Below are 17,849 nucleotides of genomic sequence, written 5' to 3'. Positions count from 1 at the left end.
TTTAATACACCAAACATGCGCGCTCTATTAACTGTAACGGCGAACCGTTTCTTTACTTAAAGAAACGGCGCCGTTTTATATCGCGGTACACCTACGATATAACGACTGTCCATTGGCATGATGCCCAAAAAACAACACTATGATTGGAATGTTTTAATGCATTTATTTCTATGTTTGAAAACAAAAAATAAATAATAAAAAATTGAAGGGATTACTTCAATTTTTGAAAGGCAACACAAACACCTCGACATAGTTAACCCCATAACTTTTCTCATGAATCTCACCCCGATAATGATATATATGTTTGGTTTCAACTATAGGCAAACTACACACTTGTGTTTGTACTTAACACTACTAACCTCATAACTTCTGAGGTATACAAATGTTGGAGAAAACAACACGAAATTACATACACACACATATTTTCAAAAAAAAAAAAAACATACACACACATATATAAGCATATGCATGCAGGAATATTGGTAGACTATGTGTATATATATTCATGCAGGTGGAGAAGATTTGACTGTTAATTTGAAGATTTCATCAAAAGCAGACTTAATACATGACTTCAGTTTCTTCCCATCTATGAAATCTTTCTCCGTCACAATGGCGAGTCTCAATTTTCCCACGTAGCTCACCATCGTCACTGATAAACTCTGCAAACCGTCATACCAAACCAATATAATCATAATCAGTGAAAACATATATGCCACTTCCTTTATTTACACACACACACACACACACACACACACACACACACACACACACACACACACACACACATATATATATATATATATATATATATATATATATATATATATATATATAAAGGAAGTCTGGATATGTACCTGAGGGGCGCCGACTACAACGAAGTACATGCCCTTGACTGGATAGTTAATAAGGGTGGTTTCTTCTATCGGACCAATCATGTTCGTTATGGTAACGCTTGTGTTCCTTAACGTTCCATGTATGTACTGTGCAGTCGCCTGTAACCATCCATTAATTATAAGAGCTGAAGAATTATTGTACAAATATACCTAACCTCTCACCATAAATTTTAAATCCATTAAATTAAGGGTAAAAATCTGAGAAAATATGATCGTGCAACCGCTATTTAAATGTGCGATTTAAGTAAAGTCAGTCTTGAAAAAATCGACTCAAATTAAGAAGATTCTTTAGTTGGAGTCTAAGTTAGTCCAATCAACTTGGCAGGAGTTGTCAAAAATATGACATTTTCATATCTTGGATGAAGTAGGACAAATTATACTATTGACCATGGCCAACATTGTGGATTATGTTCATTTTTAGCATACTGAACGTTCACTTTTAATATATTGAAAATTTATTTTAATAGGGAAAATGATCAAGTACACCACCAATCTTTACCTGAAAAGTTAATTATTCTTTCAAACTTTTAAAAAATTTTAGGTACATAAAGAAGTTGATTTAGTGCATCAAGACCCAAATATATATTATGACCTGTAATAACATGTCACTTCGTCGTTCGATCATATTCTAGTGAAAAAATTGATGACGGCGACTAGCATATTGTCGGAGAACAGTTAGTCACCTTCTCTAGTGACTAGAGATGGTGAAACTGATTGCCATCTCTAAGGGACACATAGGCTACCAATACCAATTAAGTCGCCATCTCCAATAGGAAGCAACCAAACCTGGTCACCTTCTCCAATGACGGAGAAGGCAACCAACCATTCTCCGGCGATATATTGTCACCGTCTTCAGTTATTGGGGAATGTAGAGTGATAGATATTTTTAATTTTGAAAAGATTGACACTATTTTGTGACAAATTAAAAAGGAAAGTAAAATAAGTAAAATAAGATGGATGGAGTATTTAATACACAAAATATAAACATCTAATGGACTAAATCTAAACATCAGGATACTAATAATGGACAATAAATTGCATTTTGTCAAACACTTCGCGGACATACCTCTGGGCCCCTGAGCTTTCTGGAGAATTCGAGGAGCTGGCTGGTGAGATAGACGGACGCGGAATTCCGTTGCCGCTTGACCATGCGGTGGGCTTTGTAGATAAACTGGAGGGGATTGGACGAGTCGCCGTCGCCGGTGCCGGCCGGGGGCCGCAGTTTGGGTAACGCGAAGGGGAGAAACGTAAACCGGTTTCCCCATGGCATTTCCACGTTGGGTTTGATCATCTCGCTCACCGACCTATAACCTCCGATCGCCCTGGTGTTGAACAGCACCAGCGCCGTGCATTCCCCGTTGCATGTTTCTCTCTCGCTTTCCTGCATGTATAATCTCGTTCCGTACGTCACTATCCCCGAAATCACGTCGTTGATCGTGACGTTAAGACTGGATTTTATCTGTTTCAGATGGTAAAGCGAAAGCGTCATGGTAGTAACGGAGATCGGCCGGAACTCGACGCCGTCATCCTGGGAATGAATCGCCGTTTTGTCGTCGTCAATCAAACTGCTCTTCAGAAAACTCCAGGAAAAATCCGTCACCGTGTCGACAACGCCGGACAAGAACCTCGGCACGGCCTTGAACGCCCTGGCGACGGCGTTGCTATTCTCCCCCTGCTTCTTGCCGCTCCCTTCCCGCCGGGGGAATGTCAGCGGCAGCGCCGGATTATCAGCCCGTTGAAGGAAAGAAAGAAGAGCTCCCATCAAGGAGTAGCCGTCTCCGAGCGAGTGGTGGAGCTTGAAGATACAGTTCCCGGCTGCATTGCTCGTCGGGTACCGGAATATGTGAATCTCCCATAACGGTCGGGTTTCCTGGAATGGATCCATGGCTATCTTCGTCAGATACTCCGACAAACAATAGTCGTAGAATTCCAACGGCTTCCCGACGGGGAATATCGGGACTTTGAGATGGTCATCGGGATTAACTTTCACCGGTTTCCAATTCTTCTCACCATTTTTTCCGGCCACCTGGTTAAAGAAAGAAGAATATAAGTGCCTACTGTTGGCCGGGCATTCGAGTCCAGGTCAGTATCCTGTCAATGAAATGCGGAGCTAATTGACTGCTGAGTAAATATTAAAAAAAAAAAAAAATCATATTGGCCCCTAAGTCAAGCAAATAGTGCAATTGAGTTCGCTAAATAAAAAATAAAAAAACCTTCATTGATAGGTTAGTGTCTTCTAATGTTGACATGTGTCTTTTTTTTTTTTTTTGTTTATTAATACTAATATTATTATTGTTATTATTATTATTTAAAATTATTTATACAGCCATCGACAGTAGAAAGCCGGTGGCTGTACTCATTCAAGGTCTCAAGGACAGTCATGGTTGTCCGATGCCAACCACGACTGTCCTAAAAGACGATCATGGCTGTCTGAGTTCTTGAATTTTTATTTTTTGACGGGCATGGCTATCTCAAACAGCCATGGCCGTGTAAAAGAAATTCAAAATTTTTGAATTTTTTTGGTTAACCATGGAAAATGGTGGTCGTGGTTATCCTAAAAGACGGCTATGGCCGTCTGAGACAGCCATGACCGTCTAAAAAAAATTCAAAATTTTTGAATTTTTGTTGACAGCCATGGATGTCTCACCAAACAGTAATGTCTATCTCCATTCTGCTAAAGGGTCGACCCAGAAGAATCGAATCCATAGTTTGTCGAGAAATGAGCGTTATGGAGAAAGGTGGTGGTTCCGCCGGCGACTGCGGTGATGATAGGAAGATGTTGGTTAGGGTGGTCTGAAAATGTGCGCTGGAGCAGAAGCTTCTCCTCGCCGCTCTCCTCCTTCTCTTCTCCTCAATGGTTTTGTTGCATCGGAAGTTGGATGGTCGCAGTGGCTCCCGGTGTATCATGAAAATTCTTTTCTTATCTCTGTGTTAGTACTGCGAACACAAAAAGAATGATGTCTGGAATACTTCCGTCAACTGGGGGCAGTGTGGAGAATAGTTTGGGTTCGGAAACAGCAATAATGAAATCCTCTGGAACGACGACTGTGACACCGGTTGTTGGGATGTTGAACGGCAATGGTTGTCCTTGACTTAGGATAGTCGTGGCTGTCGCAGGACAACTATGATTGTCCTTGAGTACAGCCACCGGCTTTCTATAGCCGGTGGTTGTATAAAAAATTAAAAGAATAATAATAGTAATAATATAAACAAAAAATAAAACAAAGACACATGTCAGCATTAGAAGACATGTAATTTTGAACTTAATTGAACTTTTTTACAGGTTTAGAGAATTGAAATGAAACTTTTTTTACTTAGGAGACTCAATTGCACTATCCGTTTGACTTGGGGGCCAATTTGACACTTTTTCCCCAAAAAAAAAAAAAAAGTTTGATTCACACTTACCCTTACAATTTCAATTATTCTTATCATTTTTTCTGATCAGTCAAGTTAAGATCATATATAACTTTATCACAAAAACTAGAAATAATTAAGTAGATAAGATTAAGGTAGCATATATACCATGATTGAGGAAAACCTTGGATTAATAGGCAAAAAGACATCCCTGATTTCAGAAAGGATGACTGAATCATCATCTTCAATTGGAACACCTGATTCCAGAACACCAATAACGGAGAGGGACAACACAGAGCTGTTCATGTACTGCGAACAGGGACTAGCAGGCGCCAGAACTACTTCATCATCTCCCTCTAAATAACACTCCATCGTCGTCTTCACTTCACTTGTATGCTTCTTTATTTCTTTCGTATAATAGTTCGTCGTGCATGTATACACGCATATATATAATAATTGGTTGAAATAGCATTCAATTAAGGTTAAGTATCCGTTGTTAAACAAAATTATTATGGCCCTATTTGCCTATTTGGTAAAATAATTAGTCTATAGGTTAATTTTGATTTATTTGATCACTATTAACTTTTTAATTTGGTTAAAAAATCAATATAACTGCATGTTTGGTTAATTAGTTTTTTGTAACTTCAAAATGCTAAAATTTAAAAAGCTGTTCAAAGCAACTTTTTCAATTAGCTTTTTGAAAAAAAACACCTATGAGCCTAATTTGTCATACACATTTCTACAATCAACTAATGTTATCAATTAATTATATTCTCTAATTAACCCAATCAACTAACATTCATTTACCAAACAGGACCTATATGTATTCCCATTATTTAGTTACAACTTTTACTTCCTCTCTAAAATTCTTGAGATAGACAATTGTACTGATGTTCATATATATATATATATATATATATATATATATATATAGGGAATGGATCAGATACGGGAATAACTTCCCGTGTGGTTTTGCGATTGGACGCACATTAAGCATTAAACTGACGCACTTTAAGGATACAACACACGCACATTAAGCACACAAACAAAACATCTTAAGAACACAAATCACACACCTAAGGTTTTAAAAATGGTTCACTTTAAGTTTCACATAACTAATACACCTTAAGCATACAAATCACGCACCTTAATAAGATGAAAACAACGCACATTAAAAAGGAAACTCACGCACCTAAGTTTCAGCAACTACTCACATTAAGCACAAACTCACGCACCTTAAGCACAAAACACATGCACCTTAAGCATAAAACTCACGCACCTTAAGCACAAAACACATGCACCTTAAGCATAAAACTCACGCACCTTAAGCATAAAACTCACGCACCTTAAGTTTCAACAACTACTATATATCATTATTAAGTTCACAACCACACGCACCTTAAGCACAAATCTCACGCACCTTAAGCACAAACTCACACACCTTATATACAAAACTCACGCACCTTACTCACAAAAATCATGTATCTTACATTTGACCTAAATGTAAAAAATTACAAAATTACCACCGTTTTTTTTTTTTTTTTTTTTTTTTTTGATAATCTAAACGTTGATTTAAGTAAAATCAATGATTTTCCTTTCACCGCACAACCGCACCTGGCACCCTCAACCGCACAGGAACCCCTTTCTATATATATAGAATTAAGTTCGAGTGCGGGTGCATGTTTCCCGTGCGGTGAGTAATGTGCGTGAGTTTTGTACTTAAGGTGTGTGAGCCTTGTGCTTAAGGTGCGTGAGTTTTGTACTTAAGGTGAGTGGTGTGTACTTAATGTGAGTAGTTGTTGAAACTTAAGTTTGATAAATTTTGTGCTTAATATATATATATATATATATATATATATATATATATATATATATATATACATACATAAACTTATTAGTAATCACCACATCGGTGAATAAAATTGAGAAAATAAGAATGGAGCTCGCACAGGCTTAGCTTGGGAGAAGAGACTAAGTTCGAATCTTGGTCACATCAGTGTGGGGATTATTTTCAAAGTGGACATATTTTCTTTGTGCTCACTATCATTTGGTATGGTCTGCTTAGTCATTGAGTCACCGTAATTTACATTCCCTCAAATACTCTGTTGGGCCGGAACGTGGAGACCACTGAAATTAGGGATTCAATATTTTGGGACAAGAGTAAGTAAGAATGGAGAGTGTATGTGGTATAAGTGTATAACTCTTGTTAAATGAAAACTTCTTTTGGATTGCTTTACATTACTCCGTATTAATTTATGTTCATTATACCATGTTGCAAGGTGAACTGTAGAAAAAATTATAGGTAAATTAATGAAATTTGTATATAATTAATTTATATAAGGATATGATTTTTGGAGGTAAAGTTTTTATGATATTTTTGGAAGCTAAATTGTATTTCAATATTAATTTTCATTCGAAAAATACAAGAAATTAATATGAATAGAAAAGAAATGAGTTAATACCCAAAATCGTCCTCGACTATAGTGGTTTTTTTCAATTTCGTCCTAAACGACTTTGGTGGCCTAATATCGTTCCAGAATTTTGTGTTTCGCTCAATTTAGTCCTCCATTTGTTATTCCGTCAAATTGGTGTTAAATAAAGGGACAATTCAGTAATGTCAATATTGATCTCTCTTTACTTTCAACTTGTGAAGTGCGAAATTCCTTTTTCTTGTACGAATTACACCCAGAATTACTCCCGAACCTGCAAATCAAATTTTATATTCGCAGTTTTAGGAGTAATTCATAAAAAAAAAAAAAAAAAGATTTCGCAGTTCACATGTCTATGAGTAAAGAGATGCCAATATTAAAATTACTGAATTGTCTATTTATTTAACACCAAATGGACAGAATAACAAATGAGGGACTAAATTGAGCAAAAATACAAAAATCTGGGACTAAATTGAGCAAAACACAAAAGTTTGGGACGATATTAGGTTACCAAAGTCGTTTAGGATGAAATTGAGAAAAACCACTATAGTCGAGGACGATTTTGGGTATCAACTCGAAAAGAAATTTACAACATGTTCATTTTTTCTTTTTAAACAACATAATAGCAACCTCAAAATGAGTTTTTTTTTAAAAACAAATTTTTTAGAACTGTCAATGCGGGCTAGCTGCTTTGACGGTTGGGGTGGGACTTTTTCAAAGTTTTTTTTTTTTTTTTTTCTTTTTTTTGTGATTTAATTTTTTTGGGGTCCCATATAGTATGAAAAAAAAAAAAAAAGTAAAATAAGATGCTGCATGTGCAACAGTTATTCTGTGGACTACGATCCACTCAATAATTTGTTATGCATGTATGAGTTGGGTGCATCCAATCCAATAATTATTGTGTAGACCATGCTCTATACAAGTTGTATGGACCATATTTTGTATATTGTAAAATAATGTACAATCAATACAAAAATAATGTACATTCAGTACAAAAATAATGTACATTGTATTAAGGGAATATACATTATTTTTGTACTGAGTGTACATTATATTGTATAATGTACATACAGCACAAAAATAATGTACATTTAGTATATTAAAAATGTATTTTTTGTTATGGTCCACATAACATTGTGTGGAACATGATCCACACAATAATTGCCCACCCAAACCGCACACGCCTTTATTATTATTAGTTTTTTTTTTTTTTGTCACAATAATTTTCTTCAATTTTATTCTTTTCTTTTCTCTCTTTCCTATTTGACACTGCATAAACCATTCAAAAATTTTAATTTTATTGAAACACAAAGAGTCAATAACGCCTCCACTGAAGTTCAATCTCATGACCTCCCATATGAAAGAGGTCACTACATATCATCTGAACATAAGATTTGTATTTCAATAGATTGAGAAAGTATATTTGAACAGATACTATAATGTAATATAGTCAGTAACATTAAAAAAACGAGTTAATATCGTTTGAGGTCCTCCGAGTATAGTAGTTTTGCCACGTTTAGTCTTAAACTTTCAAATTGACCATCTGTGGTCCTTCGAATTTCAAATTTAACCATTTGTGGTCCAAGTTAACCACACATGGTCCTTCAAGTTTCAAAACTTAACCAGTTGTGATCCTCTTGAAAGGACCATGGTTGGTTAAAATTTAATAGTTGAAGGACCTGAGTGGTTAACTTGGACCACGAATGGTTAAATTTGAAAGTCGAAGGACCACATATGATCAATTTGAAAGTTTAGGACTAAATGTGGTAAAACCACTATATTCGAAGGACCTCAGATGGTATTAACTCTTAAAAAAACAAAAAATTTTGAAAGATGTTATGAGAACAGAAGAAAACTACACAAATCACATTAGGACCGCACTAATATTGGTAACTATCAAGAGTGGCCCTTTTATGAATGCTACTAGCTCTATTACATTGTAGTATTTGTTCATATACTTTCTCAACATACTAAAACACAAAGAACTAATAACATCTCCACTGAGGCTCGAACTCACAACCTTTCAAATGAAAATCCAACCCGGATACCATTAGACCACATAGTCCTGGTATCAAGAGTGGCCCTAATCTATTAGGGAAAATTAAATCACATAGCCAAAAATCAAACTGAATTAAATTTTCAAAACCAGATATCATTTAATCAACACCAGAAATATTGAGAATGATGTTTTAATTTATAGCTTAGATTGAATTGGTGCCATTACCATTTATCAATGTGTAAGTTCGTACACGATAACGTTGTAACGACGATCCCCCATAACCTGCCATAACTCATTAAAGTTGTGTTGACCATTAATGTTGCCCACTCCGGCATTATATATATATATATATATATATATATATATATATATATATATATATATATATATATATATATATATATATATTTTTTTTTCAGTAATATTATTGTTGTATAGACCTTTTAGTACGTAGTTATGTGTGCCTAGTGGGAAACAAAAGATTATTCCGTAAGAATTAAGACGTTATATTTGATTTATAGAAACCTCACCGTCGTTATTTGAAAATACGATTTAAGTGAATTTTGCTACGTAAGACATTATTTGATCATAATTCAATTCATTGCACGGCACGGTGGAGTGGAGTGTGGACTATTATACAGAAGTGCAACTTATCCAACAGTGCACACTATTGGATAATAGTTACGAGTTATTTTGTCACTCAAAGAAATTACCTTATTTTAATTTTTTTATTTACAAAAAAAAAAAAAAAAAAATGTAAACGTGTGCGCATTGGGTAGATCACGTCTTGTAGCTCTAATCGACAAACGACCACAATGATATAAATTAGCCTAAATTGTTTATAAATTATAACTGACCAACTCAAATCTTAGCGCCTACATATTTCCCTCATCACCCAAAGAAAATGTTCTTTTTTCCTTTTGAGTACTACTGATTTTGTTACAAATATAGTATATGTTCATAACTACTTTCTCAACCTACTGAAGCACACAAAGAGTCAATACCGCTCCCACTGAGAACGATTAGACCCGCCATGACCTCCCATTTGGGAGAGTCACTTCGTTCCACTGGAACACAAAATCTAACAAATATCCTTAATTTATTTATTTACAGAAAGTCCACATATGTTATTGGTACTACACTTTAGGTAAAATTTATCTTGTGACCCTAATCAACAAAGGATTACAAAGAGTTAAATCAATCTAAGTTGTTTATAAACTCATAGCCCACTGATCCAAATCGAGAAGAACAACATACAATCCACTTTATTTAATTTTCTAGTGTTATGATGTGCATGTGGAAGATGTAACAAAAAAGTGTTATCTTCTTCACGTGTCTGCATATAAATAGACCTAACTGAAAGTGCAATAATATTTGATTGGACGTCAATACGTCATGCAACGTAAGTGAAATGAACTTTATGGTGAAAATCGCATTTTTGGGTAAGCCAACTCTCTTTGTATCAGCCCTTCTTCTTTATTGTGCCTTGGCTGTGTCACCCATTTTGCTGGATATATATATTATTAATGATAAAAAAAAAAAAAAAAAAAGAATAAGATGCTGCACGTGCGAGTTTGGCGCACTTGCCGCATCAAGCTGCATACGTCTTTATTATTTTATTTCACAATATTTTTTTCTTCATTTTTCTTCTTTTCTCTTCCCTCACTTTCCTACTTGACACTGCATAAACGAGTAAATACCAATTTTGGTCTCACAAGTATTAACAAAATGACAGTTTTAATCCATATGTTTAATTTTTACCAATTTTTATCCAAGACTATTATTTTAGTACTAATTTTCATCCACAACTATTATTTTAGTACCAAAATTAATCATGTCAGTCACCTTTTCGTTTAAGACATGTCGAAATATGAAATTATTAAGGGTAGTTTCATGCTTTTCAAATTAGGATCCCTATTTGAGCATGAATAAAAAAATTTAAGTCCTAAGATCTATCTCAATTCGCAGTTTTCCTCTTCAAATTAAGGTAGGATGAGGAGGAGAACTGCGAATTGGGATCGTTCTTAGGGCTTAAATTCATTTATTTATGCTCAAATTGGAATCTTAGGTTGAAATTGACGAAAATGCCTTTAAAATTTTTAGATTTCGGGATGTCTTAAATAGATGTGTGACCGATGTGATGAATTTTGGTACTAAAATAATAGTCGTGGATTAAAATAGGTACTAAAACAATAATTGTAGTTGAAAATTGGTAGAAATTAATCATGTGGACTAAAACTGTCATTTTGTTAATATTCGTGGGACCAAAATTGGTATTTCATTCAAAAATTTTAATCTTGGGAGATGTTGTTGTTGTGAATCCATCACCATGGAAGATGAGAGAATGAGTGAATGACAAGCAAACATTTATTAGGTCGTTGGGGTAGGAGGGATAAGTATGAACCAATAAACTTTTGACATATTTCTGATCTTCACCTTAATTATTTGTTTGACTCCCACCTAGAAATACGTACTATTTCCAAGATCTAAATATATATAAATTTCCTCATTTATAAAATTATAATTGATTTACTACCTAACTACCTTCTCTAAATAATTGTCTTAATTATTTGTGTGACTCTCACCTACGTAATTTGGACACGGCAACAAATTCGAAGTTAGATTTTTGTATGTACTAAATTACTGTTACAGTAGTGTGGATGTCAAATATTATATATATATATAAAAAGGAATGATACATTATTTTAAAGGAAAAAGTGTCAAATAAGCTATTGATCTTTTACACATTGTGTAATTAAACTATCGAATAAAAAAAGTGTGCAATTAGACCATTAAAAACTCAAAAATTGTGCAAATAGAATTTTTTGCAGGTTACCTCCTATGAGCATATATCCATTAATGTGCAATCCAACTATTAGCTTAGGTTTTTAGTTGAGATGGAGCACATGTTTCAATTTGGTATCAGAGCTAGACTAAAGGGCATGGGTTCGAATCTTAGCGCCACTCATAAGCGACTACGGTTAATGTGCAATCCAGCTACCAGCTTAGGCTTTTAGTTGAGATGGAGCACAGATCCCTTTAAATTTGATGTCATAATGTCAAATTATATATATAAGAAATTATTTGAAAAATTAAAAGAATTTTTTTAAAAAAATTTCATAAGAAGGTAGAGGCAACTATTATTCTAGGTCCATTATCAGCAAACTTTCGATCTGCCCTCAATAGAGTTTCAATGAATTTTGGATATGATCTTTGTCTTGGTGGTCCTCAAGAAAAGGGCCCGTTTTCATGAACTAGCGTTTGAGTATTTCATTCTTTTTTATTCAAAAAATAAGCATTATTGTTGAATTTTGATTTTAGTTATACACAACAGATTGAAATAGATATATATTTTCAGGAGTAAATACCAGCTAAGGTCCCTCGAATTTGGTGGTTTCACCACCTATAGTCCCTAACTTCCGTAATTACCATCCGTGGTCCTCCGAGTTGCGAAACATGACCAGTTGACATCCTCCCGTTAGTTCCTTCCGTTTAAGCCGTTAAAAGAGGGGATAAATATGTCATTTGCTATATAATAAAACATTCAAAAATTAAAAATCACAGAATTTCTTCATTGACTCCATTTCTAGACTCCTCCTCCGGCTCTGTCCGCCGAGGTTGCGGCGGTGGAAGGCGCCGCTATGGATCAACTCCTTCGAATCTTAGCATGAAATCCATTAAAAATCTTCTTCTTTTTTATCTCATCCCAGTTCTGAATTGAAACCGCACACACTTACAGTGTTTTCCATTCTCCAATTCTATCATTTCTGCAATTCTAATGGGGGCAAACTTGAAGCATTACCACCTCTCAAAAGGTTCATTCTAACGCAAAAACACCAAGAAAATGACGTTGTTCTTCCTGCGAAAAAGTGAAAGCATTTCCCAGATCTACCTCTCCCTTCCCCTTGTTGCCTGGCGGCCAAGAAATGGGTGTGGCAATCCACCCACTAGACCTCAATCAAGAATACAATCCCATATTTGATGACCAAAAAGTTTAAAAATTGGCCACCCACAAAATAATAAAATGATAAATACAAGGAAGGGGTGCTCATACCAAACCCATTTTTTGCAACGAATTTGCCCAGATTGAAAATTGATCCTTATTATTCCGGGTTTCCCTTAACCCATTAAGGCCACTGCTAATTGTATTCACATCCACCACCAATTTCAAGCTCCCCACTTTTCTCCTTTTCTTTGAATCATAATTCTTATCCTTTGCAACAATCGCATCTTCTGTTCCCTCTTCTACTTCATTCTTTACCACCACATTGTCCAGTTTTGCAACAATTGGTTGCAGGGGCAAAGTAAGAGAGTTGAAAAAAGAGGGCTCAGATTGCTTCCTCTTGCAGCGGCGCGTGTAGAAGTGCGTAATAGGGGGCTTCCACATTTTTATATAATTGGTAGGTGCCGCTGGAACGGATTGCTTAGCTGCAGGATGTCAAAAGTTGTGATTTTGCAAGAGGCCTTGACTTTCTTCGATCCGTTGGCCCTTACGCAAGGGGAGGTTGCCGAGTAGACGTCACATAGTGAGACATACTTCAAAGGCGAACCTCTCTCCATGTCCACATAGTCCTCCTCCGCTTCCAGCAGCTGCCGCTGTCGCACCCGCCACGGCGACGGCGACCTTTCCTGTTCGTCTCTCCACGCAGTTCAAGTTAAATCACTGGATGGTAATGCCATTGAAGGTGGAGACGGAAGGGGTGGGTGTGGGTTCTTGATTTCCCAAAAATGGAGCCAATGAAGGTATTTTGTGGAAAATGACATATTTACCCCCACTTTTGACACCTTAGACAGAAGGAACTAACGGGAGGATGTCAACTGGTCAGGTTTCGCAACTCGGAGGAACACGGATGGTAATTACGGAAGTTATGGACTATAGGTGGTGAAGCCACCAAACTCGAAGGACCTTGGCTAGTATGTACTCTATATTTTCAGTGTCTATATAATATTATTCAACTTCACCTATAGTCTATAGAGCAGTAGATTAGTTGAAATATTGCAAGTATCTTTTAGTGCTTTAATTTGTCACCTTGTCATCCTACTCTATTCTAACATGATTGCATTTTGTGCGCGGATCCTAATTGTTTGGATAAGAGATCATACTTAACTTGACTTTATATATATATATATATATATATATATATATATATATATATATATATATATATTGAATTTGGATTCTAAGAAGAAGAAGTAGCCTCAATAATTAATTATTCTTCTGAAAAGGTTGAATTTTCAATTCCAAGGCTTCCTACACCCCGGCCCAACATAATAATTAATTATGAATATACGATTAGAAAGATAATCTCATTCAGTTAGAATAGGAAAATAATCTCATTCGGTTAGAATAGGAAACGATTACAGGAGAGTATATCATAATACACCACTAAACACTCCTGACTAATAGACTAGCTAAGTAAGACTAATTCTATGACCATACAATTATAAGCTATGTTACATATAATTAAATAACAATAATAATAGTAACACTAACACACCACCTCAAGCACAAGGTTGGTGATCCACAACATTGAGCTTGTCCCGCAGAGCTGTAAACCGTGGTCCGGGCAAAGGTTTGGTAAGGACAGCAGCTAGTTGATCTTTTGTGGAGACAAAGTTGACCACGAAGTCCCCCGAGGCCACCTTGTCATGAACAAAGTGGTAATCAATCTCCATGTGCTTCGTCCTGGCGTGGAATACGGGATTGGCGCAAAGGTATGTAGCTCCTAAGTTGTCACACCATAAGCTGGAGGGGTGGCCAGTGTGCAACCCAAGTTCCCGCAATAATGAAACAATCCAGGTGACTTCAGCAGCGACATCAGCAAGCGCCTTATATTATGCTTCAGTAGAGGAGCGGGCTACGGTGCGTTGTTTCCGAGAGAGCCATGAAACAAGGTTGGTCCCCAAAAAGACAGCATAACCACTAGTGCTTTTCCTGTCCACCGGACAACCTGCCCATTCGGAGTCTGAGTAGGCATGTATGGCATTGGAGACTGAGGGAGATAGCCGTAGTCCATAATTCAAAGTACCTTTGATGTACCGTAACACGCGTTTCACCATTGCCCAGTGATCTTCAGTGGGAGAGTGCATAAACTGGCACAGGCGGTTGACTGTAAAGGAGAGGTCTGGTCGTGTGATAGTTAGATACTGTAGTGCACCTACAACACGACGATACTGCGTGGGATTCTCAAACGGCTGATCGGACGGAGTCACCGCATGAGTAACAGAAGCCGGTGTAGCGAGGGGGAATGTGTCGCTGACGGAGTTTCTTGGACGTGCAGAGCTTCTCGTCGAGGCACTCGCGCAGGCCGGCCAAAATAGTATTATATATATATATATATAGGGTCAGGTTCCTGTGAGAATATGTCTTCCCGTACAGTCAGTGCGGCATACACCATTAGGTATGCATAAATGCACCACACAGTGTTAAAAAATACACCATTATGTGTGGTATATTTTTTTTTGTGTGTGGTGCATTTTTTGACATTTCATACTGGTCACCAATATTTCTTAAAACAGCGAAGGGCATACCTGTGGGCTTCAGATCATATTGGAAAGATTAAAAACTCCCAAGTCTGTAGCTTTCATTAACTTCTGAGTATTACTCATCCAAGCAAGCACAAGAAAAGTTATACGGAGTAGTTTTTATCAGACATATTCTCTCCGGCGAATCCCAAATATTGGAACGATGATACATGAGTGATGAGTAGATCTACAGCCCATATTTTGTTCGAAGGTTTTAGTTGTGTAATTAAATGAATTGAGCCCTTAAAATTTGTAGAGCCCAATATGTATATCATTCTGTATGGCCTACTAGCCCACTGGCCAATAGTTATGCTGTGCAACCGAATGTACCATGCGCATGGTGCATACGGTTCAAAACGACGTCGTTTTGATTAAAAACGCGCGTCCCACTTTAAAAAAAAAAATCAGGTTCGACTCTCAGCAATAGCATTATTGTGGATATATAGTTATGAAATTGTGGATATATAGTTATGAAATTGTGGTTATATAGTTATGAATTTATGGATATTTAGTTCATTCATTGTGGATATTTAGTTCAATCATATATTGTGGATATTTAGTTCATTCATTGTGGATTTTTACTTCATTCATTCATTCATTGTGGATTTTTACTTCATTCATTCACTGTGGATATATAGTTATGAAATTGTGGATATATAGTTATGAATTTCTGGATATATAAAAATACTATTACCAGGAATCGAACCTGATTTCTTCTTTAAGTGGGACGCGCGTTTTTTTTAACCAAAACGGCACCGTTTTGCAACCGTATGCACCTTGCAAGGTGCATTCGGTTGCACGGCATAATTTGCGCCCACTGGCATGATGCCCAAAAAACAACACTATGATTGGAATGTTTTAATGCAATAATGCATTTATTTCTATGTTTGAAAAAAAAAAGACATTGAAGGGATTACTATTTGAAAGACAATACAAACACCTGGATATATATATATATATATATATATATATATATATATATATATATATATATATCTGCTATACTAATAAGAGCCCAAGAGAGTTAGGCCTATAATGGATTAAAAAAATGGCGGTCACAGATTTTAATCAAATGAATGGCTCAGATTGATTAAAAGATTGATTAGATTTAAATTTTACACTAAAATTTCCTAAAATACCCACACACTGTTACTAATTCCGTTAAAATTTTAAGAATTACCGTTAGTTCACCGTTAACTTACTCATTGATTTCAATAAAAAAGGGTCTTAGGTTCGAACCTCATCCCAATCAAAGTTGGCATAATTAGTACTCTATTTTACTCTTATTAAATTATATAAATAATAATTTAGTAGTTACAACAAAAAATAATACATATGCATTTCTTTAATTTAGAATTATGTGTCCACAATGTCTTTATTCAAAAAAAAAAAAATTATTCATTATTAATAAATTAAATAAGATAAATAATTTTATTAGTTATATTGTCTTTAGTTTTCTTCAATATAAAAATTCTTTATATTCAAATTTATTAATTGATTATATTCGCTACATTGTCCTTACAATGTCTTTATTCAGTGAAAAAAAAAATTATTAATTATCAATAAATTAATTAAAAGAAATATTTTCATTAGTTATATTGTCTTTATTTTTCTCAAATGTAAAAATTTTTACATTCAAATTCATCAATTGATTATATTCACCACATTATCTATTATCTTTTTTGTGCACTATTTTTCTAATTAAATATCGAAGTTATAACATAAAATAATGCTATATATTTATTTACCAAGTATTTTATTAATACCATGAAAAAATTTAAAAAATATAATTAATAAAGTCAACCATATTAACTACTTTTGAGAGATTTTGTGACAAAGAGAATATTCAAATCACACAACAAATTGAAGTGAAAACTACCTCGCAATGTTCTTGTTTGACAATCAGCAGTTAGCGGTTAGCGTTAGCGGATTATACTAGCGGATTTGACCAGCGAATTTATTTAATTATTAACATTGGGTAGAAAAAATGACCGCCAAATTATTAAATCAAATGAATGGTTCATATTGTTCAGGTTTTAATTTTTTTCTTTTAAGATTTTCTAATTTATCCTTAATTATATGATTATCCATTTAACTTTTCCGTTAATTCACCGTTAGTCTAATTCTAATATTAAAGTCTAATATAGAATTATAACTACACCATTAATTTAATTCTAATATTGAAGTCTTAATAGAACTTAACCACAAATCCTAATGTCGGAATCTCCTCAAACAATATTAGTATATATTTAATATTTTATGCCCTAATTTTTATTTGTTCTCCCTTATGTCCCGTATTTGGTTTCAACCATACCTATACAATTATTTTATTGACAATTATAATCAATATTGACTATATTATCTTGCATTTGTAAACTTAGAATTACCTATTTAACCTACACGGGCTTAGCTCAATGGTTTAGTGGGCAGTATTTGGGAGAAGAGACCAAGGTTTGAACCTCGGCGGCGGCAATGCGGGAATTATGACCAAAGTGGGCAGATTCCTTGTGCGTATCAGCATTTGGCCCTGTCTGCTGAACCATTGAGTCACAGTGATTTACAACTTCCCACAATGCTCTGTCGGGTCGGAGTGTGGGGGGCCTTGGGGTTGGGGACTCAACCTTTGGGAGAAGAATTACCTATTTAAAT

The 17,849-nt window shown here is 35.3% G+C and overlaps 1 protein-coding gene across 1 annotated transcript; it reads right to left on the bottom strand.

The window, feature by feature from the left end:
• Positions 1–450: 450 nt before the first annotated feature.
• Positions 451–4,661, bottom strand: LOC109155921 (O-acyltransferase WSD1-like). Its single transcript, XM_019303629.1, has 4 exons — positions 4,416–4,661; positions 1,960–2,919; positions 855–992; positions 451–659 (listed from the first exon to the last, which is right to left on the bottom strand). Exons 1-4 carry the CDS (start codon positions 4,617–4,619, stop codon positions 504–506), a joined length of 1,458 nt encoding a protein of 485 aa, XP_019159174.1. The 5' UTR covers positions 4,620–4,661; the 3' UTR covers positions 451–503.
• Positions 4,662–17,849: the final 13,188 nt, after the last annotated feature.

The sequence above is a fragment of the Ipomoea nil genome, unplaced genomic scaffold (assembly GCF_001879475.1).
Source record: "Ipomoea nil cultivar Tokyo-kokei standard unplaced genomic scaffold, Asagao_1.1 scaffold2704, whole genome shotgun sequence".
In the NCBI taxonomy this organism is placed as follows: domain Eukaryota; kingdom Viridiplantae; phylum Streptophyta; class Magnoliopsida; order Solanales; family Convolvulaceae; genus Ipomoea; species Ipomoea nil.
This window is presented reverse-complemented; position numbering and strand designations above follow the sequence as displayed.